This window comes from Gallus gallus, chromosome 8 (genome assembly GCF_016699485.2).
Source record: "Gallus gallus isolate bGalGal1 chromosome 8, bGalGal1.mat.broiler.GRCg7b, whole genome shotgun sequence".
In the NCBI taxonomy this organism is placed as follows: Eukaryota; Metazoa; Chordata; class Aves; order Galliformes; family Phasianidae; genus Gallus; species Gallus gallus.
The window spans coordinates 4,035,371-4,063,315 of NC_052539.1; the positions used below are offsets into that span (position 1 = coordinate 4,035,371).

The following is a 27,945-nucleotide window of genomic DNA, read 5'->3' on the forward strand; positions in this document are numbered from 1 at the left end:
TGTAGTCAGAGCTGTTATGTCATGACAGAGCTACTTAGTACTCCATCAGAGATCAGCTGATGAGAAGCCCGAGTCATCAAGAAAACAGCGAAAAAAAGAAAAAGAAAATAAAAAGACAAAGTTCAGATGAATAGATGTATACGCCCCATTGTCTAGCTCCAGTACAGGAACAGCCAGCAGCTGTGCTTCACAAGCTGTGCTAAACCTGAGCAGCACTGTGCAACATCTGAAATACTCCCTGGTGGACCCAGTTGGGCTGCCTCCAGACAGCCTGAAAATAGGAAGAACAGACTGACCAGTTGTTCTCAAAACATTACATCCATGCCTGTGTTAGCAGAGGGTAACTGTCCACGCATGCATCAGACAACACAGCAAACAGGGCTGTTTCCCTCTGCCTCGCTTAAGAAAAGCTCTGAATAGAGCTTAGCAAGCTCCCAACGGGCTGCTGAGCAAGTAGGTCTGTCAAATTAAACAGGAGAAGGAAAAAGGACAAGTTCATGGGAAGGTTCTCATCTTTTGTTGTTGTTTGTTTGTTTTTGAACCCAGAACAAGCATCTAAATCCAGAATAAAATGGAAAAACAAACAGTTGGCAGAATTAGCTTGTAGGGCTCTTTGCTTGTTTGTTTTCTGTTGTTGTTGGTTTGTTTTAATACCTAAATACCGGAGTACTGCTTCTAAAGGCTTTCGAACCACTTGCTTTAATAGCAATGGGTTTTCTGATGCCTCTGGTAAACGTGCTGTGCCTGTAAAACAAAGAGAAAGAATTAGAGGGTAAAAAGATTATGATACTGTAGCAGAGCTACGTGAATAACTCAGGTGTTCTGAGAGAGCTTTCCAATCAAAACAAGCACTTACAGGTTGCATGCATGCATGTCTCAGCAGCAAGATGCAAATGCAGGAGAACACCAAAGGTAACAGCAAACAAGAACATTTTAAAACAAACACAAACTCATGAATTTTTAAAAGTTATTTGTCTAGCTTGCCATCAGGTAGAGCACTCTACAAGTATAGCCAGACTTTGTGGAGGACTAACTGCAAGCAAGAGTATCAGGAACTGCAACCCAATAGCAAAGGAATCTCAAAGAACCCCTTTGCAAGTAGGTGCCCAGCTGCATCACCACTCACATTCTGCTTTGATTGCTGCACTGTTAATAGGCAGATAGGGATGTCTTGCAGCATGCCAGGGGCGTAAGATATCTCGACATAAACGTCTGGCAATTCTTGTCAGTTTTGTTGTATGGAGATAAAAAGCTTGTCGTGTCTTCATAGCAAACTTGGGGCTTCCACTGTTTCGCACTGGCACACCATGAGGACTCTAAAAGGAAGGAAATAATGATTAGAGAGCCTTAAAAAGCAGAAAGGATATCATAAAGAATATCATATCACATGAGAAGAAACAGCACTACAGACAAAAGGACTTTCAGCACAGCTATGCACCCTTTCCCAAATCTTACCATTGATGTCTTATTTTTTCCAAAATATTTCAAAGGAGGTTTATGGAGGTAAACATTTTCTCTCCACGGGGGTTTATTTACTTCTATGCTGCCCCAGATTGTAAAGCAGGGATCCAAAAGCCAGTCCTAAAAAAGTTGCTGGATGCTGTCATATGATTTAGTGCTTACAGAGTTCATGAAAAGACTCTCAAACATTGGGTGCTCAGAGCTCCTCTGGATACATAATGCAAATTCTTTACAACAAAGCATTTGTAGGAAGGAAAGGAAAATCAATAGCAGCTGTATGGCCAATCTGCATCACAAACTCACCTCCCAAAGCAAATTTAGGGCACGCAAGGACATTTTTTGTCTCAAAGTTGCAGGATTTTAATTCCTACTCTGAATTCAATGGATGAACTTCACTACACGCAATAAGGAATAACACAGAATGACATTTATATACAACAGAGAGCAAAAGCAGCATCTTTTTCATGAAAAGCAACAAAGCAAACCCACCAGATAATTGAAGCAGTATTTCCTTGCTTGAAACCTACCTATGGGTGGGGAAAATAAGGAAATCCCAGGTTGGGAAGAATATGGTTTTTCCCTCTCACACTATTTACATACGTTTTAACTAAGACGAGCTATAAGGCTGATAAAAGCTGGTGGTTATCTCTGCACCTAAGCCACTTCAGATGGCAAACAGAAGCTGGGAAAGCACAGAGACGAAAGGAGAGAAACAGAACAAGAAAGCAGTGAGAGCAAAACTAGTAGAGAATCAAAGAACAGAATGCAGTGTGCACTATCCTTCTGTCCACAGAGGCTGTAGGGATGCAGACACCCTTTCCAATCAACTCAACTTAGGATGCTTCGAGCTTAAACTTTCACCAAATGCCACAGGCAAAGAGAAGCTCAAAATGCTTACCCAAAGACTATACAAAAGAGAGGGGGATTAATTAACAAAACAGGAGGAAGCAGAAAAACAAGATATGGGATCTCTAAGAAGCTACCAGCTATCTGGGATATCTAATTCTGAAAATGCCTCGGGAAAGGGAACGGTTTTCAGGAAATAACAAATGCCTTTATGCAAGATCAGTCCTCCTCCCCCTACAGCAAAAATCATGGAAACGGACTACTAGAAACATGGGCTGGTATCCCCATTCTTGCCATGAAGTTATGCTGTGCATTTGATGGCTAGTTTGCTAAACAAATCAGCTAGTGTTTTTTCTCCTTGGGGTGGGACTTGACAACAAATGACACACAGCTCGAGTGAACGTGCCAGCTTCTGCATGTCATGAAATACCCAACCCGAGGACTACAAAGGGGGTCGAAGGCATTCTTTATGTTGTTATGTATTTAAGAACAGTGATCACGGCACCGAGCTTCCCAGCCAAGATTGTCAAACGGTCTGTTGTGCTGATACCTACCAAATTATTGCGGTTTGGTCCTGGTCTCTCTCCATCTAACCGAGTTGGCATTTTCAAGCCACCGTATTTCTTCCAGTACGTCCAACAGGATGCACAGAGGCGACACTGCATGTTAGGGGGACCCCAAGAATACCACTGGTAAGACTGTGTGGCTAGAGATAACAAAGGTGGAAATTATATATGTCCTTAAACGGGAGCGCTTTTCAGAGCTTATTTGCTTTAGAACCATTACAAAAGAAAGCCCACATCATAAAGACAGTGCAAAAAGACCTTAAAACCCTCACAATGGCTTTACAGTCATCACCAGTGTTAAGTTGTTATTTCACTGAAACTACACACAAAACCCCGTTAAAACACAAACAGAAGAAACACAGCAGGATGGGAGAAATTCCTGCCAACAAAACTGAATTCTGCCATACTGGTTGACAACAGTTTCTGCAGGGAAGGATGGGAGACTCTCTTTGTGAACTCCCCATACGTTAATTTTACAATGGAAGAACATAAGACAAGTCTGTGACTCTTACAGTCCCACGTCCCAGAACCCAAAGGCTGTCCGTGAAGGAGGACATGCATTAGAACTCAGTATATAAGTACCAGGCAGCAGATCCAATACTGAGATATTCCATATTTTGAAATGTACTAAAAGTTATGGAAAGTGATCAAGTTCACAGCTTGGTGACTGAAATCTCTGCTCAGTAGCTACCCACAATAGCGTAGGACATTTACTAACTCACCTTTATGTACTCGGTAACTATGCTTAGCAATGTAGAACCAGTGACTTCAAAAAACACTTGGCTTAAGTGCTGCTATGTCAGATTTGCCCCCCCTGCCATTCCAAAGCCTTCTCAGCCACCCACGCCCACACCACGCAGCTTTTCCTTTCCTGCTGACAGCACAGCACTTGCTCCCTATGCACGAGTGCCATATTTGCATGTCACTTACTATAACAGCTTTCACAGGCCCGTCCTGCTGCCGCGTTCTGTGCCTGTACTCCAGTACCATTTACCACTCCTGGTTTGACATTATTTACATTGATCTGGTTGGGGTTTGGCTTGTTACTTAAAACACAAAGCAAAAAGGAGGACAAACATTAATCAAGGCATGTAATTTCCTGTGCGACTTAAGAAAAACCGTGGCTCAAAATGTTTGAAATTGAAGATTTAAGTTTCATCATGTAGCTTTTAATAAAGAGGAGCTGTACTTACCAGCAATCCGACAACCACGAGCACACACTCTCTAATGTCCATATTATATTAGTTAGATGCCATTTTTAAGAGACCCAAACCACATAAAAGCTACAAACAACCAGGGCAAGACAGGTAACCTGATTACAGTCCCAGACACTCTAATCCAGCTGGCAGAGAGACCTTATCTGCAGATCTCTCCCTGTCCTCAATGTGGAGATATTTTATATAAGTCTTCAAGATGCAGCACAGGGAATGGAGAAGGAGAGGTAGGCAGAGAAAGACCAACCTTTGCCTTATTGAGGCTAAGATAACTCTAGAAATAACTGTCACGTACATATTTCCACATTGTCTTACTGCAAAAGTTTGTATCACGTTGGCACAGTTTGCAGGAGAACACTCAGTACTTTAAATTAAATCTTTGGACGTAGCACATAGACGGAGACATTAAGGAATATAAACCTTCTTACAAGACTTAATCCATAATCTGCACTCCTCCCAGGAAGCATTTCGGTTTCTTCTAAATGCAAAAAGTCCCAATATTTAACATCCTTTCAGCAAGAAATCCATTAACATCTGTCAATACATTCTGATATAACAACATCTGAATCATCTCTGCTCATCCCTATATGCTGCTGAAGATGTTGACTCAGGAAAATAAAGTTACTGGCAGGAGCTGAAAGTGGAAGGGCGAGCAAAACCTTGGCATGGAGGGCAGGTGGAAGAGTACAGAACCTCTGCAGAAGATGCCAGAGAGAGGAAAGGAGACATTCAAAAGAACCTCAGCATGGGGGAAGGGGGGCAACAAGAAGCAGGGAGAATCAATACTGCAGGGACAGACTTCGGGGAAGGGGAGGAAGATGGGACGAGTGAGAAGGTTTGGAGAAGCATACAGAGAGCTTAGAAAAACCACGAGGACTCCAAGCTGCTGTTAGGAGCTCAGCCTATAGAAGCAACAAAAAGCACGCAGCCTGTGGTGCAGGCTTCTGGATGCAAGCCCGAATTCTAACACCAATTACATCTCACCCATGTTCTCCTCTTACCTGAAAAATGAAGGGAGTGGGCATATTCTTTGGTTTTCAACCTAATAAATCAGTGTTTTGGAACCCACATATGCAAGGAGAAACTGTCTCTATAGTAATCTGCTGCAGCACCACTTTTGCCAGTGGTTCACCAGCAAGCCCCACCTGCAAACACGTCGGGGTTTTGGAAGCCTACAGTCAACATAGCTGCAACAGGCACCAGAAAGCGCTCTGCCCCAGAGCTGAGCTTCAGCTTCACAGCATGTGACAACATCGGGGCAGCTGTTTCTAGCAGATGAGAAGCAAAAGGTTCTTGATTGTTGACCATTTGTTAATTAAACTTGTTTGATATCACCAAACCCTGCTCCGGCTATTAACAAGAGAATCAGATGAATAACTGGATGAATCATTAGGCAATTAATGAAGCTGAAGTGAAAAATGCAGATGAGGTGGTAAACTATCATTTCCATTTCTTAAATCAAGAGTGGGAGCCTCCTAGCTGGATTTCAGCTGCAATGGAGCACCATTACGAGGGAACAGCGATGACAAAGCAAAGGTTGCGGGGCCGTGCAGGGCAGCTCAATGTAATCTGAAGAGATGGAGATGAGAAAGCACGTGCAGGGAAGGCAATCATCAGACAAAAGATAACCCTGAGCCATGCAGAACAGCACAGGCACAAAACTTTAGCAGTTAAAAGTAACAGCAAACTGAATGCTGAAATCCAGTTACTCGGGAAATGGTGCCAGATGCAACAGAATAATTAAGAAATAAAGGCTCAAATATAAGAAACAGGATCAGTTTTGAATCCTTTGTAAGGAACATTTACGCCATCTACCTTTAGGCATCTAATTCAAGGGTCTGGATTCCTTGTCCATACAAGAGAGGTGAGCTCTCATCACAGCTCTCCGGGTTACTGTAAATATCTGCTTTTTGTGGAAAAAAGCCCTTCGTTTTCTAAGTGTTGAAGGTCATTCTTAACTAGAACAGCTACAAGGAAAGAAGAGCATTACACCTCCAAGTTTGCCATGCTGCAATGGACCTCTGCATCGTTAAAAAGGAAAAGAGAAGAGCCCTGCACCTCAGGCAGAGGATAACAAAGAAACAGATAAAGGAATTATCTTCAGCTTGCCAAGCAGTCTCCCTTTGTAGTCATTGAAAGCTTTGACCTAATCCTCCAATTTCCCATTAGCTTAAATTAAAAAAGAGGCAGAGGGAAATATTATTCCCCTATTTTACAATGTTGGTGAGGCAGCATTTCCAGCTCATGGAAGTGCTTCGAGATTCCAAGATAAATCAATGCATTCTATGTGCAATGTCTTACATCTACAGATATAGTTAGAATTTACATTTTACATCAGTACATTTTAGAGACTGGAGACTCTAAGTGTGTTCAGCACTTCGTTCTCCCCTTGCTGTTCCCCTGCTGATATCGTTTGGATTAAAGCAAAAGAGAAAAGCTGCAAAACATTGCATGCCTTAGCCTTCATGATTTGCAGATGTCCTAATCCCCACAAGCACCAGCTCAACAGACTGCCATCATACAGAAGCAAGTAACAAGGACGTATGATGCCCATAAGATTCTGTAAAACCAGAGTCTGACTCTCACAAAGGCTTAACAGAAGTCATACACAGAAGAACAACTGAGGCTGGAAGAACGCTCTGCAAATCCCACCATCACACTGGCAAGATGAACAAGAATATGAAAAGAAGAATATGGAATCTCTCTGTGCATTCAGATTCTGCTACTGCTTTATTTAACACCACTCCCACCAACAAAGCCCCAGAGATGCCTCACAAACCCACACACAAGCACTGGGTTCAGACACATCAACTACAGATGTCTGCCCAATACCAGGGGGCTCTCCTTGGGAGGAGCACAGAAACTGATGTCCAGCATCCAGGGTGTTGCCTGAGGACTTGAGAACCCCACATCAATCACACGAACGACTCTACACAAAGCATGCAGTCTCTCCATGCTTCAGTTCCTCACATTACAAATTTGTAGTATACTCCTAGGTTAAAAAATATCAACTATAAAGCTTCACTTAGAGCCCTTATCTTTCACTGTATAACATACATGTAGGATGACAGATCACTGTTGAAGGCTGCTTCTATTATTTTTCTTGCTATTTTTCTTCCCTTTGCTCTGGATTTTTCTATTAACATCGCAGGAACAAATGAAAGTCCTATCACTGGAAGTAAGCCAGAGACAAATGATATCCTTCTGGGCCTCTACTTGCAAACAATTTTATTCCAGTTATTGCTAGAATAGGTTTCACTCAATCAGCTGATGTGTTCCAGCATAGGTCTTGTGACAGGCTACATCCAGTCATTTATTATGGAGGTGACAAGCAGATCGTTATGGTTCAAGCCTTGAAACAGGAATGGGCTCAGTAACACGATAAGGGCAAATCAATAATGTTGATACCTAGATCCTTACGCTGTGTATTGCTTTTAAAAGCCAAGAATATAATCTTCTAGGTCACAAGGCAATGCAGATGCAGTATATTCCTCATGTGCCAGATCTTGCAATGAAACTTGAGTAGAAATAATCCAAAATTTTAGAAATACTTAAAACGTTGCCATATTTGCAGGTATTAATAGAGAAAAAAAAAGCAGGAGAAGCATTCAGGTGGGATTGCCATGTACACAACTGATACTTTTCCTGATACATACGAAAGGATATTGAAAGAGGAGCTAAATTTGAAATCCATTTTGTCAATTAATATGTAAAGTTTAGGAACAACACTGATAAAAATGATCTGTGACTGGAAATCGACACCAGAGACAGACTTGTCCTGAAGCAGAGGTATGTTGCTGATTTGATTGCATTCTCCAGATAGCAACAAGAATTATCTGGCTGAGATAGAGGGCTGAGGGACAAGATGCCACTCCAGACAGTCATTATTGAATAAGCACCGTAACCTTTCAGAAACAAAGCCCTACCTACATGCATTACAATCCAACATCAACATAATACTACCAACCTCTCATCTGCAATAACCTTTTGCATTTGCAGTCCAAATTGCAACGGCTTTTGCTTTACAAGCTTAGCCCATTTTGAGTCCACATTTAATTTGATGTGCAGTGTCCCCATACACAGCAACACCCTCTGGAAAAAGGCAATACTGTTGAAGAATGGCATGACAAGAGCTCTGTTTGGCTTCACTCTGAATATTACACCTATATTTTGGTAAGTTCACATGGGAGATACTAACAGTAATTAAGGAAGACAGATGCATTGGGATTATGCAATTAATTGTTACTGTTATTTGTGCATAACAGTATGGACCTGCTAGCAAGTCCCCAATAGCATAGTCAATGTAGAAGTCAGAAGACAAGCAACGGCTGCTTCAGGAAGCATATGATATGAGGAAAAGGAGCAACGTGACAGCAGAGCAACACAACCAGGAAAGCCCTGGAAGGAAAGCCCTCAGCTACCCATGGAGGAAACACCCTGTGCTCCAGAAGCAGGAGGTCAGCTCGTGGGAACAGCTCAGCCCTTTGTATGCTCAGAGCAGCAGCACAGGCATGCTGGGAGGAGTGCTGCTTTGTTCTCGCCAGCTTTGAAATACCACAGCTATCATCTTCTCTTCCACAGGGCTCCGAGTTGTTTATTAGCATCTGGGTGTTTAGCATTAACTCAGCTAAAATAAAAAGGAACTCAAGCCTATTTAAGCGTCAGCAGAAGGCTCATTATATTGGTAACCTAATTTAGTAATTCTCTGACATTGTTTGTTCGACTGTGGCTCTCATTATATAATTAAAGCTAATATATAACAATGACAGGCCATGGAAACTACTACTCCAGATACAATGAAATAAAAAAGAACAAAACAATAAAGATACTTACTAGTTGGGTATATACACTTGTTTTAGCTTGCTTTCTGCTTCTGCTGCTTTCAATCGTTTCTTTGAAGAGAAAAAAAAAAACATCAGAAAAAGGTTAGGGAAAGAAAAAGCAAAAGAAGGACTTTTCTACCTGGAGTCATATAATGCACCTGTAAAAACACAAGCACTTATTAACAAACAGGTAAGCGTTCCTTTCACTGAGCAGCTACTACAAAGTCCTTCTCAAAGAGGAAAATACACATTGAAACAGCTGTGGGCATTAATTGCCTATGCATGCAGCGCTGTGAAAAACCAGAAATAAAAAAAGAGAGGCTACAAATGACTAAGGACAATTTTTCCTTTCCCATTCACTCCAATACAAACTCATACATCGTTCCTTCCACGCTGTTTTCTCCTCCCCTGCAGAGGAAGATGCGACACATCAGTCCTCCTTGGTAGTACACACCAACTGGATGGGAGCAGGTGTAGCAGAACATCTGCTCCATCATAGTTCCTCAACAGGTGAAAGAATTCCAAGAGTTTGGAGGAAAAGACTCTTTCTATCAATGGTCCTCTTATTTACTTACTTTAACTGATCAAAAACTGACTCACTCGCAACTGGAGATTTTCTTTAAAGGCTGCCAGCTTAACTAAGAACTGACACAGAACTAACAAAACTATTGGGTAATTATGGTATGTAATCACTTCACACTAAATATCAGCCACGGGCAACCCATCTGTTTCAGTTCCTAAAGGCAAAAAGCTTTCTGTAGGCAAGTGCTGCGTGACTGACCCCCATGCAGACAAAAAGGAAACAAACTCCAGGCATGAATGTCTGCAGTCAGGTAGCAGAGAACATGGAAGGGGTTAAAAAACCAGTTTAACCAGACCAAACAAGCGGCTCCTGGTCAAGACTGTATTTCCCAGAAGATGCTAAGGAACATAACAAAGATACGTTCAAGAAAAATCACAGATGAAATAAATAGCCTTTCAGAGCACAGGGCAGCACACTGAGAAGTACATTTGTTTCTTTACATGGCCTTGTCTTGGCAAAAACCAGCCATTCCATCCATGATTCTGGAACATGGCACAAGAAACAACGAGGCAGAGGAAGACAATGAGCAGGAGCTCTGCTAATTGGCCAAGAACCTCTTTCGAAACTCAAACCTTCACATTCGTTAAACAGTATAAAGAGACGTTCTATGGTTCAAATGTCCTCCTTACTACATAAACTAAATAAACTTAGGGGGAAAGATGCCCCGTCCCTGGAGGTGTTCAAGGCCAGGCTGGATGGGGCCCTGGGCAGCCCGGTCTGGTATGAAATGTGGAGGTTAGTGGCCCTGCATGCGGCAGAGTGGTTGGAGCTTTGTGATCCTTGAGGTCCCTTCCAACCCAAGCCATTCTATGATACCATGAGAGGAACCTCTGGAGGCTTCAACCCCAGTCCCCTTCCGAAGGCCCACACTATTCAACGCCCAAGCCAGTAACAGCAGTCTGCATAAAGCCCTGAGAATGCTTTCCAGACAAACCAGCAGGGCAGTGTTTGCCAGGGGCTTCACTCATATTCTAGACAAACAGATTAGTTTGATTTGTTTACTACTTTTTTAAAATGAACCGCCTCGAGGCGCAGTCTTAGAAAATAATAACTGTAAAGCAAAAGTCAGCATCTGCATAGAAATAAGCACAAAAAAACCTGTAATAGAAGTGGAAAAAAAAAGTGGCACGTGGGAATATATAAATTCTTTTTATAGGGACATGATGGTCACGTGCAAAAACAATTAAGTAAAAGCTTCCAGTAAGCACAAAGCTTGCTTTGACCAGAGGGGCAGCCTGAAGCATGTTCTCCATTTGACAGCCTGACAGTCCCCCACTGAAGCTCTCTGGGCTCTGAAAGAATTCCCTTTCCCTTTTCCAGCAAATAAAAGTCAACCCATCTTAAAAAATCAAAGAATGAGGATGTCAAGGAAGCCTAACATCAAGTGCTGATAAACACTTCCATTACTGCTTGATGAACTTTGTACAAGAATCACATTTCCTTGAGGGCAAAGAAGGAAATTCAGGGAACTTCCACTGGTACAGAACTCGTTTGTTCTGACTTGTACATTTCCACTAGATTTCTACTGGAAATTGAAGGGGAGGGAAGGGGAAGCTGCAGTATTCTTGACTAAAGCTCCCAAGGGCACTGGCTAGAGTCATTATGTTGTGACAGTTTTGGAAATCTATGAATGGAAAAGCTTCATGCAAGCACAAAGCATTACCAATAGCAGAATTATTTTGCTATCTGCAATCTAAAGTCATTTGCCTTGGAGACATGGTTAATTTAGCCCGTTAAGCAACGTTTAAAGGAAGGGATGATGAATGGTAACCTCACACCAGATCTGGTTTGTGACTAATGACCACGGTGCAAGCTCTGAGCTACCAGCAGGTCACCTGGGCCCTCAGCAATACCCTCAACTGCCTTGAGATCAAGGCCAAACGTTTCATATAGCACATGCCTTTATTACAGTCTAGTGTACCAGGACACCTGAAGGCTTCCAGAAGGCCCTACAATGAGCTGGATATGGAAAGGTTGGTTCTGCACTTAGCGTTTGTAGCTGTGGGTGACCAATAGTGCAGACCTCAGGAGCCTCCGCTCTCTGGCAGTGACTGACAGCAGGAGGTACAAGAATGATCTCCCCATGGAGAAGTGCTCTGCTGGGCCCTTTTGCCTGTTAGGAATGGATTTGTGCCTGAACATTCCCATCCACAAAAGAATCCTGTTTGTAACTTCTTCTAGAGGCTTGGCACAAATGAGATCTTGTATCTCTAAGTTACATACGCATGTCCACCTATCTTAAGCACATCCTCATCATATTTTCACATTAGAAAAGAATGTTCTCGAGCCTGTGCTTTCTGGATTTAGGAGTATCCAAGTTTTGCATCTTTCCCCCTCTGTTCCCTGAGCACAGGAGCACTGCTGGGAGGCAGGGGGAGGTAATTAGGACATGATGCGTTTGGCAGAAGTGCTTCCAGCTGCCAGAGCTCCTCCAGCACTGATGTGCAGTACCTCCAGTCGGTTAATTGCTTGCCAAAACTAGCCCAGTTCCAGGATACTGTAGGATTAATAGGAGGTGTTTGGTGATAGCATGTCCTACGTATGTGGAAAAGCATTTCTCTGATGTTACTTCTACTTTGCTAGCACGTAGTACATTAAGATGTCGCTCAGAGCTCTTGCCTAGGTACAAAGGTTAGTCTCCCTCAATAAAGGTGTTATCTATCTGCATCAAGATCTACCAGAGCTACCCCTGCCTCACGTCAAATTTACTGGCGCTTTCATTTTCTCCATCTCCTCCTTTACACATTTGCTTTTCCATCTCCACATGGCTTCAAACCAGTTCTGTCTTTTTCTCCTACTTAATCTCTGCTGTGCAGCACTTGAATAGCACTTCCACGTAATAAAAAGAGAACAGAGCAGGAGTTTGTGATGTTTGAGCTCCCTCTTGAAGTTTCATGTTCCTCAAGCACATGAAATTGCAGTAAGCAAGACTGAAGTCTTTCACTCTCAAAAAGCTGGAGAGCATTACACATGGAAGTTTACAAGACTTCCCCTCATGATACACAAAATAGCATTAAAGATCTTCAAACAAACAAACAAAAACATCATCCTGGAACACACAACTACTTATGAACTTGACTTGCACTTGGAATGATAACGGTCATGCCCAAACACCACACAACTCTTAAGGAGCTTTCAGATTGCTCCTGAAAGTAGTCCACAGGAGAGTGGATGTCTGCTCAAACCTTCCCCTCCCAGGTGTACCAAGCAGCCCTTTCCTTCCCCTCCACATAAACACAAACGTTTCTGCACGTTAGTACTTCAACCAGTAGCATCCTGTGTTACTTATTTTCAGAGTATTCTGACTACAGGAGCTCTAGTTTTAAGCTTGCACAGGGCTTCGTGCTTTACTTCTTGCTCAGTCCTGAGAAGAGTTTTTCTGCTCAAGTCCACTCAAAATTCAGCTTCCTTAATGGCACAGGTAAGATTTTTCTTCAGGGATATGACAGAGTTCTTTCTTGCTCCAAGAAATTCTCAAGGGAAATAGAGAAGAAAGCCAACAGTTCTCAGTAACTGGTTTTCAAAGCAGGCAGTCTACATGTGACAAAGCCTTCCCAATGAAGCTGTGCAACTCTCAAAAACAGACAGTTTAATGCTTCTAAGAATGGAAGAACCTACAAGAATGAGCAAGTTAGCAGTTGTGAGTGGGGCAATAACACATGGACTTGAAAGATAAATTCATCACCCCCTTAAAAAGAGGCCAAGTGAAAGCGAAACACCTCACGATACACAGCTGCCATATCCTTAGGTAGCACATTTTCAATATCTCACGTACCAAAGTGCTGTAAACCCCAGAACCACTCTGTGCTATTAGACTAAGGAAGGAATGGACACAGACAAAACACTGGGGAAAAAAAAAATGGTGTTGAGAGTTGTGCTTTGTGAAAGAATTTGAACATACCAAATGCAATGCACCATTATTCCAACTAAAACTTCCTATGCTTTATTTGTGGTTATATACAGACAGCTCTCCCAGGCTTTTTATAAATGTTTATTATATTATTTGCTTGTACAGTCTGGGAATTTGAGACGAGGTCTTCAGCTCAGTTCAGACCTAATGGATGTGGTATCTCTGTTGTGCAATTTCTACCTGTTCAGCTTATACTCACGTTGTGTCTCAAGTGCACAGCCTCTAATTGGAAGTTTTCCCCAAATCCCACTCCCTGGTACTTTGCTGGGCAGCACACGTGAGGTACAACAGCACAACCACAGTAGAAAACTCACTGCAGAAGAATGCAGCAAAACAATACAAGCAACTGCAGCACTCCTTTAATTACTATTTTATTGCTGCAAGAACAAATAATCAAACTCTTTCATGCAGCTACCCCCTCTGCAATTTTGTCTTTGTAATAGGAAGGCTCAAGAAAGTGGAAAAAGCAGAAGAATGCAACTGCTGCTTTGGCACATTTTTTCACCACTGCACAAGCTTCTACCATGGTCTCACTTTCCTACCATGCTTTTCCTTTATAGGGAAGAAAAGCTTCTATCAAGGAATGAATTCAGGAAAATATGAGAATGAGGATGCAAGCATTAACTCTGCTTAATATAATAAACAAAAAAAACTGCAATACAGAATTTATTCAAAAAGGGTTCTGATGTGCCCTGAGGAACCCTTCATAGTTTGAAGTGCCCCAATCACAAAGAGAATGGCAAAAAAAATTGCACTGCAGATCTTGACAGCCAAATCTAGCACGTGCCAAATACTGGTCAATGCCCCAGGCATCCAGTCTTTATCCTAGGCTGAATATCTAATGAAGCACGTTAAGGTGGGATGTTTCCATAACTACACGTTTTCTAATGCTTTAAATAGGTGCCTAAACATTACACTGACAATTACCATTAACAATTCATGATGTATTTCTCCCTTTTAATTAGTTTTCCTATGAAATATTCTAAGTATTTTTCAGCTATTGGTATTCTACAACTTTTTACATACTTCTTGCATCATACTTTCGTTACACAAGGTACCAAGCAGCCTTTGTATTTAAACAAGGAGGAGATAAAAATGGCTGTAAACATCAGCCCAAGTTGCTTCTCAAGTATAAGGAGTCTGGGAATTTGAGCCACCAAAGCTATCCAAACACCTTGCAGTACTTACGTGAAGGACTCCGTGCAGCTGCAATCAAAGTCATGGGGAGGTAGTAGAGGGGAATAACGATAGTGGTGGTACATGAACTACTGCCCCCATAAAAGCCCCAGCCTGAAGTTACTGCTGACCTTGACGTTGGTTACAGGCAGAGATTAACTGGATACAATTCCTCAAGCTATTTCATTCCAAAGCAGATATAAACACATGGCTTTGACATTTTTAAATGTTTGCTGCTACTTTAGTTGGCTCAGAGCTTTCACATGTCTACAGGATGGCTGATGACTTTAATGATAAGAGATTGGCACTTCGCATGATTACAGAATCCATCTATTGGAAAGCCTGAACTCCACAAAGAAGAATGAAGCAGCAATGTTTGGCTTCAGTGGCAAGTAAAACAGCTTCTCTTGGAATGCAAGAGGTGATTCTGACTTTCTTACCTGCTGAACGTATCTGTCTGTAGTTTTCCACATATAGTAATACTCTATTATGCTTGTTAAGGATTTCCATGGGAGCTAGGGACATAAAGGAAAAGCAACAGTCATTGCAGGAAGCTGGATGCAACCTCACCAAAATTCACAGAATTCCTCTGGCAGACAGTTTGTAACAGAGTTTGCAATTACCCTGCTAGCAAAAAGGATAGGAGATTCAGACATTAACTAAGGAGGCACCCACGTTAAACCTTTCAAACAATAGTGCTTTCAGTGTAGAAGCAGAGCAGGTTACAGGTAAATCTTCATGCTGCATTGGCTTCACAGTAAACCATTCAACAGAGTCAACATGGAAGGCAGCCTTGCTGCTTTGAGCAGCAAAAACTTGAGCTTAAGAATCATCATGACAGTCATACAGCTCTGTTTTGCACAACTTCTATGGAGCAGGTCCTTAAAAAAAAATTAAGTAAAAAGATAACTACTAACAGAAACACATCATGACAGCTCTGTTCTCTGCATGAAAAGCAAGAGGCTTTCAGCAGGACTATAGAGTGTTGTGTGGCTTCCAAGTCCGTTCATCTCAAAGATTAGAGCACAGGACAAGCAACACTGACACTACTTGTTTTGTTCTGAGGAGTTGAACAGTGATACAGTGCAACTTGGCTCTCCTACAGTGCTCCATTCAATCTGCTGGCTGAATACCTATGGAGGAGATTTGGCCAAACTACAGGACGCTTCCCACAGATGCCCAAGATTCCTTTCTCAATCTTTCAGAGGACCATTTATTGAGATAATATAAAAGTGACTACATTTCCATGTTTCAGAAGGCTCAGTATTCTTTCAAACAAGTTACTCTACAGCAGTTAGGCCTTCCTATATCCACTCTGTTGTAGTCAAGCAGACTATTTTAAATTAACATCCCTGGAGGAAAAAAAATCTATCATCAATGATTTGAAATTGTGACTGTACAGCAGGCTGTCTTCAGTATGAGGTCTGTCTTCCCCTGGTTTACTGCAAGTCATCCATCAGTTCAAAGCCCTCTCCTTCAAAATGAAGAAAAACAACTCAGTTCAGACAAGCAGTAAACCAGTTCAGTCCCTGATCAGAATCAGCCTCGTCATGCAGGCCCCCACTTTATATACTTACAAAATCTTGCTGAATGTCAGTGAAATCTTTTCCATATTTTTCTAGTGCTTCCTCAAAGAGGTTTGCCTCTGAAGCAGACCACTCCTCCATCTCATCTCTGCACAGGACTGGCCCACCTTGTGGCACAAGCGCAGAGATCGCCTTGGAAATGTCGTAGACATTTTTGTGCAAAGTGTCCATAGCATGGAACTACATGGTTGTAAAAGAGAGAGATAAATGTAAGAGCAAGCATCCAGCAGGAAAAACACTTAGCAATTGAACAGCAGTAACAGAAACCATGCAGTGATATCTGTGGATGCAGTGTATCTGCACCAAGTCAGTAAATACTTGCTCCAACCCCAGATTTGAGATAATTTTCAGTGTACAAGTCTTATGTTCACTAAAAATAGTGGGATTTTTGGAACGTGAGCATCTGCACGAGAGTAATTCCTACTTTAGCTAATCCCCAGCACCGCCACTGCAGCACTACTGTTAAGAAAATGCAGGGGAGAGAGCTCCACTCACCAGATGGAGCATGAAGATAGAGGTCTGAGGGCGTACTTTCCAATAAACTTAGCCATGCACTTCTTTTGTCAAATAATCCTCACAACTTGCATATAAAACCAAATATTTAAGCACACACACATGCCCCAAATGTCACAACCCCCAAAAAGGATTTAAGTCACATATAATAGCTGAGTAGGAAGAATTACTCCCAAGAGTGAGCAGTTATTCATCAGAAAGCTGAGCTACAACTGATGGTGACTTGTGATTTATAAGAGGGGAGAACACACCGAGAGGAAGGAATTGGTATTGGAAATGAAAGCTGGGCTTCATTTCTGTCGTTTTACTCAGCATGTTACTTGTTTTCCATTTACCAGAGTTTTGTGCACATGCATAATCAACCTACAGTGTTTTATCCTGGAGTTTGTTCTACAAATGATTTCATATTATACCAGTTATGAGGTGAGATTTTGATAACTGCACTCTGGAGACTTTGTAAGTTTTATTCACACTTATGCTCAACTCCTCCTAGCACAGAAATTCCAGTTTTCCCTTTCCTCTCTATTAAGAATCCTTTACAATTACAAAATATTCACAGTTTCACCACTCCTTCGGTGCTTTAAAACAAAGCTCAGAACTCCATCAACTGAAATTTCTTATCTGACCACAAACTCTTCCCCCCCCAGACAATTTTGCCCAAGGATGGCAGTGGCAGTTGGGGAAGTGGTAAGGGGTATTTTGGCACTATAATACTGCAGACAAGCAGATATTATATGGATTCTTTTTAAGACCATTACTCACTAAGCCTATGTAAGAGATGGGCTGTGAAGCATGGTCAGAACATTAAAGAAATAAAAATTCTGAGTTACCCATGATGGAACATAAGGAGGCACAAAGCCAGAAAAAGTTCCTTCAACGTAAATAAAGGGCTCCTTTACAAAGACAGGATCTGGTTCACAGCAGGCCACAATTACGGTCCATCTGCCCCTTTCCCTTTGCCAACTGTTATTGAGGAGGTGAATTATCTTACATCTCTCAATAACCGAAGGCCCACTTAAAAACCTTACCAGTGTGATGTCCCTAGAGGCTGCTGCAGCACTCATGTGCAAACTTGGCTGTCTGACAGAACTACTGCAATCTAGTGCTCGGGCAAATGTACCAACGGACCTGAAAGGAATAACAACGGAGCGTTAACTCTGCATGCAGAGCGAGCATAAACATCAACACCCAACCAACATTTTTTGAGATCAGCAGACTTCACTTCTCAGTAACAAGATTACATGTCTTGGCACTACTTCTGAGCCAGGGACCGTTCTCTTCGGATGTGGTTTGTTATTACGAATGCTTGACTGTGCACAGTTTATGTGACCAAATAGGCTTGGGCAGGAGAACAGTGGAGCACTCCAAGATCACAAATGGGCTGTTTTGAACCATCTCATCCTCTGCCTCTCGACATAAACTTTTGAATTAAGCTTTAAAAGAGAGCGATCACAAGTGACCTTTATGAACAGCAGCCTGAGCAGTGCTGCACTGTCCAAAGGTACAACAGATGCCAAAACATGTCTGGAAAAAAAGAATGCAGTAACTATCCTTTTCAAAAGCTGCAGAAAAAGTATGACATAGTATAACGCTGTAAACACGTATTTATTATATGTACTGTAACATATTAAAAAGTGTATTTAAAGTATAAATAGACTGTGTAAAAGGATAGCAGCTCTCAAATGGTTCCCAATGCCAGCCACTCCTGTTTGCAAGGCCACAATTCCCAGGCTCCTCATTTTACCCCTAAAGAAATGAGCTGGAGAACTCTACAACAGGAACATTGGTTCCAGTAATTCCCACTCCCCTGGCTGGCTGTTGCAGCACAGAGTTGGGAACGTTCCCGCACAGTGAACTGGAGCTGAACTCTGAGAAATTACAACAACAATAAAAAAAAAAATCAATTCTTCTCCCCAACACCCCCTCACTCTGTTCATTTCCCCAGACTGGTTGACTAGCTGAGCGCATAGAAGAAAAAAAGGTAAATACTTAGGCAGTAATCCATCAAATATCTGATTTTGGTCAGAAGCCAAAGCCACCCCTGCCAGGCTTTGGTGCATTCACACTTCACCCTCTCCCAGCCTCCTACTCACTCATCCTTGTCCCTGCTTCACAGCTCCCCTGCTTGCAGAACTGATACTTCATTTTTTTTTTGTGGTGCCTAACTAGAAACTGGATCAACTTTGCTGATTCTGGGTAGAAGCACTCTTTATACTGATCTTTTCAGGGACTTTTTCCAGCAGGCAGCCTCACCTGGCTCTATTGGCAAGCCAAGCAGGCAGCAGAAAACGGTCAGAACTGCTAGAAGCAGCTTCACAACCAAAAAGCCTACACAAGGTGGAAACTGCCATCACAGAGCAGCTCTGTGGTCACTCTAAACCAACCCACATGCAAAACTCCCATCAACGAGGCACTTCCACCCTCTGGTTTCCTACTGAGTGCTCCTGACACCAAGACCACAGCAACGCGTGGCTGAGTGCCACTGTGAATCAGTGCTGCTGGAAGTCAGCCCATCCAATGAGCTCTTTGTTGAAGGGTCCCATAGGCAGCAGGAATCCTCTGCTGGAGATATTCCAGCTTTCTCCATCTCTTCTACTGCACCACCGGTAGAGATTATCTTCTCCCTGCTTTCAGCCATTTCCCTGTGTGCATCTGTTTAAGTACAAGGGCTGCTCCAAAAGTAACGTCTCCTATTCCCGTTGACCCACAATGCTGGAGGCCAAGAGAAAGAACACCATATGCAAGTTTATCACGACCTACTGAACCAATACAAAGCTGAAGGTGACAGTTTCCTGGATGGCATAATCACCAGCAGTGAGATGAAATGAAACGCGAGTCAAGCAACCGAGCCAGCACTCAAACCAGTAAAGCAAAAAGAACACACACACACACACACACACACAAAACTAAATGCTTAGAAAAGATGAGTTAATAAAATCTTATTCAAAGAAGTGGTAAATTGCTCTTACCGTGCTACCACCAAGAACTGGTCTATCTGCTTGTCTACTAGCGGGTTAAAGGCTTCCCAAACTTTTGTTTCAAGTTTTGACTGATCTCTTCCATCATCCTCACCTGGTTGAAAAACAAGTTAGAAATGCTCAGCATGGCTGTTTTGAAATGGAATTACTTCCCTGATTTTGTCTCTCACAATAATTTAACCACCAAATCAACTCAGATACTCTGCCCGACAGTGAAAATTTCATCCACCCCTTTGGCTGTGACAATTTCAGCTTGACAGATGCAGCAAACCAACTCATCCAAATTAGGCCACCGGATGCTGAAGAGCTGATATCTAATGGCACAAGCAATGGGAAACAGAGCGTGTCCCTCCCCAAACTAGCCTCCTCTCTCCAGCCTCCTCCCCACATTCTCTCTCCTTCACCTCCACCTCGCAGCAGTTCCAGGAAAGCAGGCACACTCCCAGCTGCTCTGAGCAGGCAAAGGGTAGCTGGTCCTGTTTGCACCAGCTGCTTTCTAAGGGGCAAATCATAGCATCAGGTTCTCTTACTTCTATTCTCCCAACCCTATACAAACCAAAATATCCAGGAAAAAATACAGGAGCTACTGAACCTCTTTTTTTCCTTCTTTTTTTAAACCCCTTTTGAAACATCTGGAGATTATCCTTCCCTGAATTCCCATGTTGGCTGGCTGAAGGAAGAGAATGCCTTTCAAATTAGTTCATCCTCACTTAGGAGGCTAGCCCAGCTGCCGAATAAATACCACAGACAAATTAAACAAGAGACCTGACCAATTTGTTGGCCTGTTCTAACATTAACCTAACAGTATCTGCACATGTGCAAAGCTCTGAAGTAGAGAGCGAGGTACCTCACTGCTTTCACATCTCTGCCTGGGGAGTTTGGTAGAGCCCCTTCCAACATGGCTCATAACACCAGCTCTCTGAGAACATCAACAGATCAGCCTGAGCCCTTCACAGGTCTCAGACAAGAGTTCTTCCACCCACTGCAGTGAAAGGACAAGTGTGAAGCTGGTATCTGTTAACTAACAGCCCCTTTTCCTGGGCATGCGTCCTCGTGCTTCACGAGCAGGGCAGGCTGAGGTCTCACAATGTGCTCGAGGCAGCAAACGCTTCCTGCCTGCTCTGCAGGTGAGAAGTCTAGGCTGGCAGCCAACAGCAGCAGACGGGCAGGGGGCTCTGAGGAAAAGGCATCCAGTAATAATGGGCAAATTGATGTGGGGAGACAGCATTTAATTGGCAATAATTTGGGAGTGGCTCTGACACGGAAGCGAGGCTTGATTAAAAACACAAAGGTTATACAGATGTGATGGAAATCTGTGCTTCCCATGAAAATTCTGAAATCTCTTAAAATGAGTGCAAGCTCTGAGAGAGCCAATTAATTCAATTTGTTTCAACAACTTTTATGATTTGGACAAATGCCCGCTTAAAGCCTATTTTGAGACACAACTAATTGCATGCAGTGGGCAACTGCTTCAGTCCCTAACAAACCAAGCCAGTGGTGCACACTTGACATGGTGGTAGGAACCTCTGTCTCCCACACAGGCTACATACATAGAAGTGGCTGCATTCCACATGGCCTCCTGACAACTTAAATTATGGAAATTACCCTCTTTTAATAAGTCCGTTATATCTGCCTGGTATCTGTTTCCAACTCGAATTTCTCCTTTATCAGCAAGTAGAGTCTTTTGTTGAGGATCATATACTAGTGAATAGAAGAAGAAATCCTAAAAATAAAACAAAAACAGAAAATAAAGTATTACCGGCTTAGTATTTTTAGCACAGTATATATAGTAGAAAGCTTTTACGCTAAGTTTGCTCACCCAGTCTACTCATAGCAAGTAAAAACAAACTAATTAACAGCTCCCTTCTCAGCACTCTCCTAATAAATATCAGGATGTGGCCTTCCTTGTCTCAGGGACACGCTGCTGACCAACCTGTTTCCCCTCATCACTTAAGATTGATTGAATTGCTGTCTTTCTTCTGCTGCTTATTGGGCAAAGGGAAGCAGATTTGGCAGCAGCAGCAGCTAGCTGCAGGTGGTAATACATTAATTTGTTGCTTTTGCTCAAGTAGATGAGAAAAAGGCTAAAAAAAAGCTGCTTGGCTTCTGTCACCTGGGTAAGCATGAACGATTAAAGCAAGAAGTCATACCAGAATGAGAATGTCCTGCCAGGGTGGAGGAAGAAAACAGCCTCAATTTTAATCACTTAACTGCACAGGGTAAGTAATTGAACTTTCCTGCAGCAAGTATGCTCCATCAAAGGGGAGCACGGGGTATGGGGCAGGATGAAAGCTCTGTTTGGACATTTCCATCTCCATCCACAGTAATGAGGTCACCAGGAACAGAACAGAAACGCAGTATGTGCCATTTTTCACATCTTGGGTTTCCAACTCCTTTTCCTTTCCCTGCATTTCTGTGTAAATAGCTGGCAACCTGTTTTAGCGCATCTCATTTCACACTCGCCTCACTTTCCCTTTCCCTGTATCTGTATGCATCATGCAGCAAAAAAATCAGGAAAAACCAGCATCAGTTTTCAACTCTGTTCAACCTCATGAGAAGGTAGCAGGGAAAAGGAAGTGCTCTATCTGGCATAAAAACCCCCAGGAGGAGGAATGACCACTGAGTTTCCCCAGTAACAAGGTAAACATTCTGTGGACTAGAGATTCCAAGGTGCACATCAGGTTTGTCTATCCAGCCCTGCACGTGACATAGATTCATCTAAGACTGATGCCACAGAGGTAAGGTCTCCCACGTTTTCTTTACACGTCTAAAGCATCCAGCATGTAAGTAATTACAGAATTTAGAAATGTTCAACATGGTAGCTCTAATTTTAATAGAAAAAAAAAAAAACAACTGCATTTTTCCAAGAAGGGATTAATATCTACGGAATGGGGACAAGAGAATAAATTCTGGCTGGTCTGCATATGGTTCTGCTTTGCTACCTGAGAAAGCAGGACACCAAGAAGTCAGGACAAACGACATGCAGGGCAACCCTCATGCTTCTTTTTGGGCACACTGCCCAACAAATACACAACCCAAATGGTGTGGTGTAACAACATGGTGGGATCCCAAGGAAGAAGAGATTCTACAAGAGATTTCATAGCACAGTCTTTGTTGGCCAGGAGAAGTCATTGACCGTGGGGAGGTTTTCTCCTACGGTATTTGACTGAGATGCCCTACTGCTTTTCTTTTGTAGATTACTGCTTTGTATTTAGCCATCTAATGGCAGTCAGTCAGGGAGAAAAAGGTAACAGGATACACATTTCTTTTTGCTGTTCTTCCCTCATCCCTTTCTTTGAGGCGGAGACAAGGGAAGGCAGGAGAGAGGCAGGCAACACTCCTCTCCAAAATAAAGAATTACAGGTCCCCGGTCTCTTCTACCCAGCCAGAGCCTTCCCAACAGAGATGAGATGGAAATTTAGGAGTAGAAGTGTGAATACAATGCAACCCCCAGAAGTAATGCAATGCCACCACCATCACTGGCCATAGAAACATGAAATTCAGCCCATAAAAAAATGGCACGGCATTTCTGAAAACACTAAAAAACATCAGTTTAATGCCAATGGAAGCAACAGCCCAAGGAGCAGAGCAGATCCTTGTGTACTCTAGAGTGAGTGAGAGTTCTTGATCACCACTGCATAGCACAAATGTGAGATTTTTCAGGATTTCACCCAACATCCATGGGTCCAACATCCGTGCTCTTTCTTGCTGTCAAAACTGTGTATGTCGAGTTCATAGCAGTGAAGAAAAATAAGGGTTTTCTGCTTTAATTCCACATCCCAGAAAACACTCAACGTGTTTGGGAAAAAAAAATAAAATAAAATGACCTGCCAAGAGTTAGAATTAAACCATGACTTTCTGCTTCTCTAAAGTGTTACACGGACACATACATACGCTCAGAGCTTCCCTACCCAAACCCCAGAGCTACCAGCAGCTACGAGCCAACAACCAAAGCCACCAATGGCAGAAAGAGCTGTAAAAAAGCTCCACGTGAAAGCACAGTACAGGAAGAGTGGTTAGCTCATTACAGCCTGCAATCCTACTCTCCCGAAGTCAGTTGGGGTGAAGGGAGAAATTTCAGCATTTTATTTTTAGGGAGTACCAAAAGAAACAAATGCCAGATATGCACCCAGCAGGCAAAATTCACACTGTCACACGGATATCTTCTAGCAGCGCAGTCAAATAAGTGGTACGTATAAAAATAGGGAAATCTAGCGCTGAGCTGCAGAATAGGGAGATCTACTGCTTGTGCCAGAAGTAGGCATGCCCTTCTCTTGATCAGCCTGAGAATTAAAATTAAGTATCTACAGGAAATTCAGGTTTTCAGTTGCTCATTTTCTTTCCCCTTTTTCCTCCTAGTCCTCAGTCCTTCTACAAACCTGGTTTTGCCAGACACAATAAAAACAGCACTGGGCCCTGAATGTCACGCAGCAATCTTTGTGAGGAGCACAGCAGGAGAGAGGGGAAGGATGAAAGCACAGATAACAAAAATGTAGTTTTGCTATGCTTGTTATCTCCCTCAAAACTTGTATGCATGTTTAACCTCCTTCAAGGCAAACAGCCTTGGGCTGAAAACCTACTTTCAGTGGTCAAAACAGGCAAGTTATCAAACATACAAGAAATCTGTTGGCACATTCCCTAGAACTGCTTTGAAAGCAAAGAGAATTAAAAACAGGAAGGGAAAAAAAAGAAGAAAAAGGAGCAGTTGCAGGCAGTTGAAGACAATAGCACCCAGTGCCAGGAACTGACCAGGCAATAAGTATCTCCTTTCTGAACCTCTTCACCCTCCACCCCAGCACATTTCTGTTCCTAAGCTTTCAATTTCTTTACCATCTGTCCAAGCTACTTTGCACCACAGCAAAACACTGTGCTAAGTGACAGGACACATTCAGGGAACTCTTTCATTGTGTGAAATCTCTAAGTGTCTGCTCAGTTTAAAAATAACCTGCATCACTCATCTTGCATTTTGAGAGTTCAAAAGGATGAAAGCAAGAAATCTCTTTTTGTTCCTACATCTGCATCTGAGCAATTGCACAATTAGAGGAAGAAAGCTCCCTTCTCAGCCAAGGTACCTACCTGAGAGATTGCTGGTGATAAAAATGTTTGGGGAGCAATGGAGCAGGAACACGACTTCAAGTTTGGGTACCGTAAGTCTAAAACTAATTTCAGTTTGATTAACTTTTGCTTTCAAATGGGCATCTCGCAGGCTGCTAGACTGGTAACAAGCATTTCTGAACACAACAGCCCTCGCTTGATGCACTGCCATTTGGCAGACCTGAGCAGGCTCGACATGTTTTTGGTTTCACATTCCAAAGAGAAGCCTGACTATTTAATCTCCGTGCTTTGTTTAAAATTCTCTTAAACCGCAGCACTGGATTAAAATTAATCTTACATTTAAATAAATACTGAAGAAAGCTAAGGACGCATTTAAAAAGTCAAACCAGACTGCAACATGCTCCTTCAAACCAAAAACAACCTGTCTTCTTTGCATTTCTTAAAGGACAGTTTAATGACTGTTACCCTACTGCTTTCAATTACAAGATTTCCTCTCTTATGTAACATTTAAATGTTTTCAAATCCAAACGTGCTTGCAGATGTATTCAAATAACAACACACTGAAATGGTTCATTATTCGTTAGCATGAAGTTTAAGAAAAAAGAAGTGCTGTGAGCTTCCAAAAGGAAAGGTTTCATATTGCCATGTCCCAAGGCTGCCTAGCCCAGCTGGCAGCCAGTGGTTCAGACACCATTAAACTTATATACATGTATTAATAAAGGACTGTAATTTTTAAAATCACAAAACACCTGAAAAAGTAAAACCCAACAGCGTAAGAAAGTTCAGTTGCAAGTGTTTGGCTGAGGTACCTTTAAGGAGTCAGACTGCTAAAATTTCTGCAGGAGTCAGAAGTTCAGTGACAAGTAGTTTTTCAAGGATCTAAGTGTCTGTGGTGGCAAATGAAGTATTACAGGTAAATAGTTTTAACAGTGAGCTCAACACCCAGGGAACTAAGCTCCTCAGAGATCTGAGGTGAGATCAAGCTTAAACCATATTCAAATAAATCTGGAAGACTTCGAGAGAAAACTAATACATGGAAATACAGTTTGCTGGCTTGCTCCCTCTTCTACAGTTACTTCACCTCCCACCCAGTGTAGTCTGGGAGCAAGAGCCTTCATCTTGAGCTTTCAGTCTGCCACGCTGATAGGCAAGAAGGGTTCCCTTAACAGAAGAAGGGACAGCTCACTGTCATAGGAATGTAAACAACATGCTAGATCCACCATGTTTCAGATCAAAATGAAGACTGTATCGAGCCCAAAGCTTCCCCCATCAACACTCGGTATGCTTAGACATGAAAGAACTGTTCTTTTTAGAAAGCTTACAAAAAGCCACTGAATCTACGTTGTGCCAAAAGAAAGTGTTCAAGCTTGACAATTCACAAAATGGGTTCATACCTCCCGTTCCAGATATGATTTAAGGGATTCTGTCTCATTTAACAGAGTAACGCTGCATTTGCCTCTAAAAAAGAAAAACACACATCTTAAATGCTTGTGTGATTCACAAGATGATACGACTGAAGTTGCACACAAAATTTAATATTACACTGAAGAGTACTCGAATAATAGCGACATTTGGTTTCTGAATAAAAAGCAGAGGAAGAAAATGGCCGTTACCTAATGTGTGTGGCTGGCAGGGATTCCAGCTGTCGCGAGAGAAATAACTCACGATGTCGTAACTGATGCTTCTGTTTCTCTGGCAAGTCGACCATTTCTGGGTTTTCCATCTCTTCTTCCATTTCTCCTAGTCACAGAGAGACAAAACGACCATTACTAACACGGCGCAAGGATGGACTCCAGGCCAACCAGCTCCAAAACCTCTGCTAAATAATAAACGGACACAAGGTGAAAACTAACTTTGAACCCTCGCATTTCAACTAAGGAAATAATGAGATAACTAATACAGAAGCTTTAAGTCATGCCTGTGAAGAACAGTGCTTATCACCACCCAGGTCAACGCTTGTGCTGGCCCACCAAGCTGTGGTCAGGAATCTGCTGCAGAAGAACAAGGGACCAACAAGGGACCAGACGTCCCTGCAGCACCAGCTGCATTGGGAAGGAGCTGACGCATGATGAATGAGGCAGGGAAAGCCAAGTCTGCAGGCCAGGTGTCAGCTATCATACACCCTGCTCCTCTTCCAGCGTATCACAGTCGCACACTGCCCCGTCCTGCCTTCAACGGCTTCTGAAAGAAATGCCTACTGCAAAGACCAGTTTAGCTGTTGAGCGGATTTCACTCTCTTCACCCTGACCGCAGGCAATAGATCACAGTCACAAGATGAACTGGAACGTAACCAAGTGCCCAAGGCCAGCCTTGTGAGCAGCCCTCCCCTGCTGCAGCTCGCACACTGCTGCCATACAAAGCCCGTGTTAGCCTGGAGCCAGGATCCACCACCGCCGGCTTCCAGCCACGCTATCTCCATCCAGCCAGTTTTAAATGAATGCCAAAGTAAATACATGAAATCACACCCGTACGGATACACAACCGATCCAAAACATCTCTAGGCATTGTTCTTGTTAGAAGTAAATTATTGTCATGCTTTGCGTTCATTAGCAAGCATCCTGTCAATCACACGACACAAAGCTACAGATAACCGAAAGCTTCATGATGAAGGACAGGAAAGAAAACCCCAGACCTCCTCCTTCCCTACGAAATGAAGGCAGTGACTGCGTTGTCCAAAAGCACAGCAAAGCTTCCCAGACTCGAGCAGGACGAGCTGTAACGTCTCATACCCCAACAGCAGAGCTGCGACTTTCCTTCCTCTGTGCTCTCAAAGAGCAGACCTACGCCTGCAGCTTAATTCAACACTTGTTGCCAAGAAACATTTCTAGTCAGAAATGCATACAGGAGCAGTTGTGATTCATACACTCTGAAGATTAGTTACCTCTAATCCTCATCGCCAGCCCAAAAGAGAGCAAACTGAAAGGAGAGAGAACGCCATTTTACAAAACATTAAAGTTGTATTTAAATAGCCCACCGTTATGCCAAAGGGGGTGACAAAAACCAACGATATACCTTTCAGATTCCTCATGATTTATCGCTGTTTTACCGCCCTGGAACAGAGACCTGTGGTTTATAAGCCCCTCAGGTAATCTGTTCCAGCAAGGAAGGGAAAAAACAGCGTAATTAAACCCCACTGCAACGCGCAGCAGCTATTATAACTGCACGAGCTGTTCTGCATACAGCAGCACGTGTTACAGCTTAGTATTTTTCTACACACTGGAACACAGAATCTAC

General features: G+C 42.7%; 1 protein-coding gene and 1 long non-coding RNA gene across 8 annotated transcripts in view; one reads left to right on the forward strand and one right to left on the reverse strand.

Annotated features, from left to right (window-relative positions):
• The window catches only part of MTA1 (metastasis associated 1), a 66,318-nt gene that overhangs the window by 20,346 nt on the left and 18,027 nt on the right, over window positions 1-27,945 (reverse strand). For 6 of the 7 annotated variants that reach the window (XM_015290320.4, NM_001012953.2, XM_015290319.4 and 3 more), the window contains exons 4-15: window positions 26,325-26,451; window positions 26,106-26,169; window positions 21,262-21,379; window positions 19,648-19,750; window positions 17,707-17,806; window positions 16,157-16,345; window positions 15,020-15,094; window positions 8,921-8,979; window positions 3,804-3,919; window positions 2,862-3,013; window positions 1,127-1,316; window positions 655-744 (exon numbers count right to left, since the gene is read on the reverse strand). In XM_015290320.4, coding sequence (XP_015145806.1) covers window positions 655-744; window positions 1,127-1,316; window positions 2,862-3,013; window positions 3,804-3,919; window positions 8,921-8,979; window positions 15,020-15,094; window positions 16,157-16,345; window positions 17,707-17,806; window positions 19,648-19,750; window positions 21,262-21,379; window positions 26,106-26,169; window positions 26,325-26,451 — 1,383 coding nt within the window. Of the gene's footprint in view, window positions 1-654; window positions 745-1,126; window positions 1,317-2,861; window positions 3,014-3,803; window positions 3,920-8,920; window positions 8,980-15,019; window positions 15,095-16,156; window positions 16,346-17,706; window positions 17,807-19,647; window positions 19,751-21,261; window positions 21,380-26,105; window positions 26,170-26,324; window positions 26,452-27,945 lie in introns of those variants that run through there. The other variant, XM_015290322.4, reaches the window with a different exon arrangement.
• LOC107053927 lies at window positions 22,310-27,680 on the forward strand. Its single transcript, XR_001467732.4, has 2 exons — window positions 22,310-22,394; window positions 26,456-27,680. It is a non-coding gene; the product is annotated as an uncharacterized LOC107053927 (long non-coding RNA).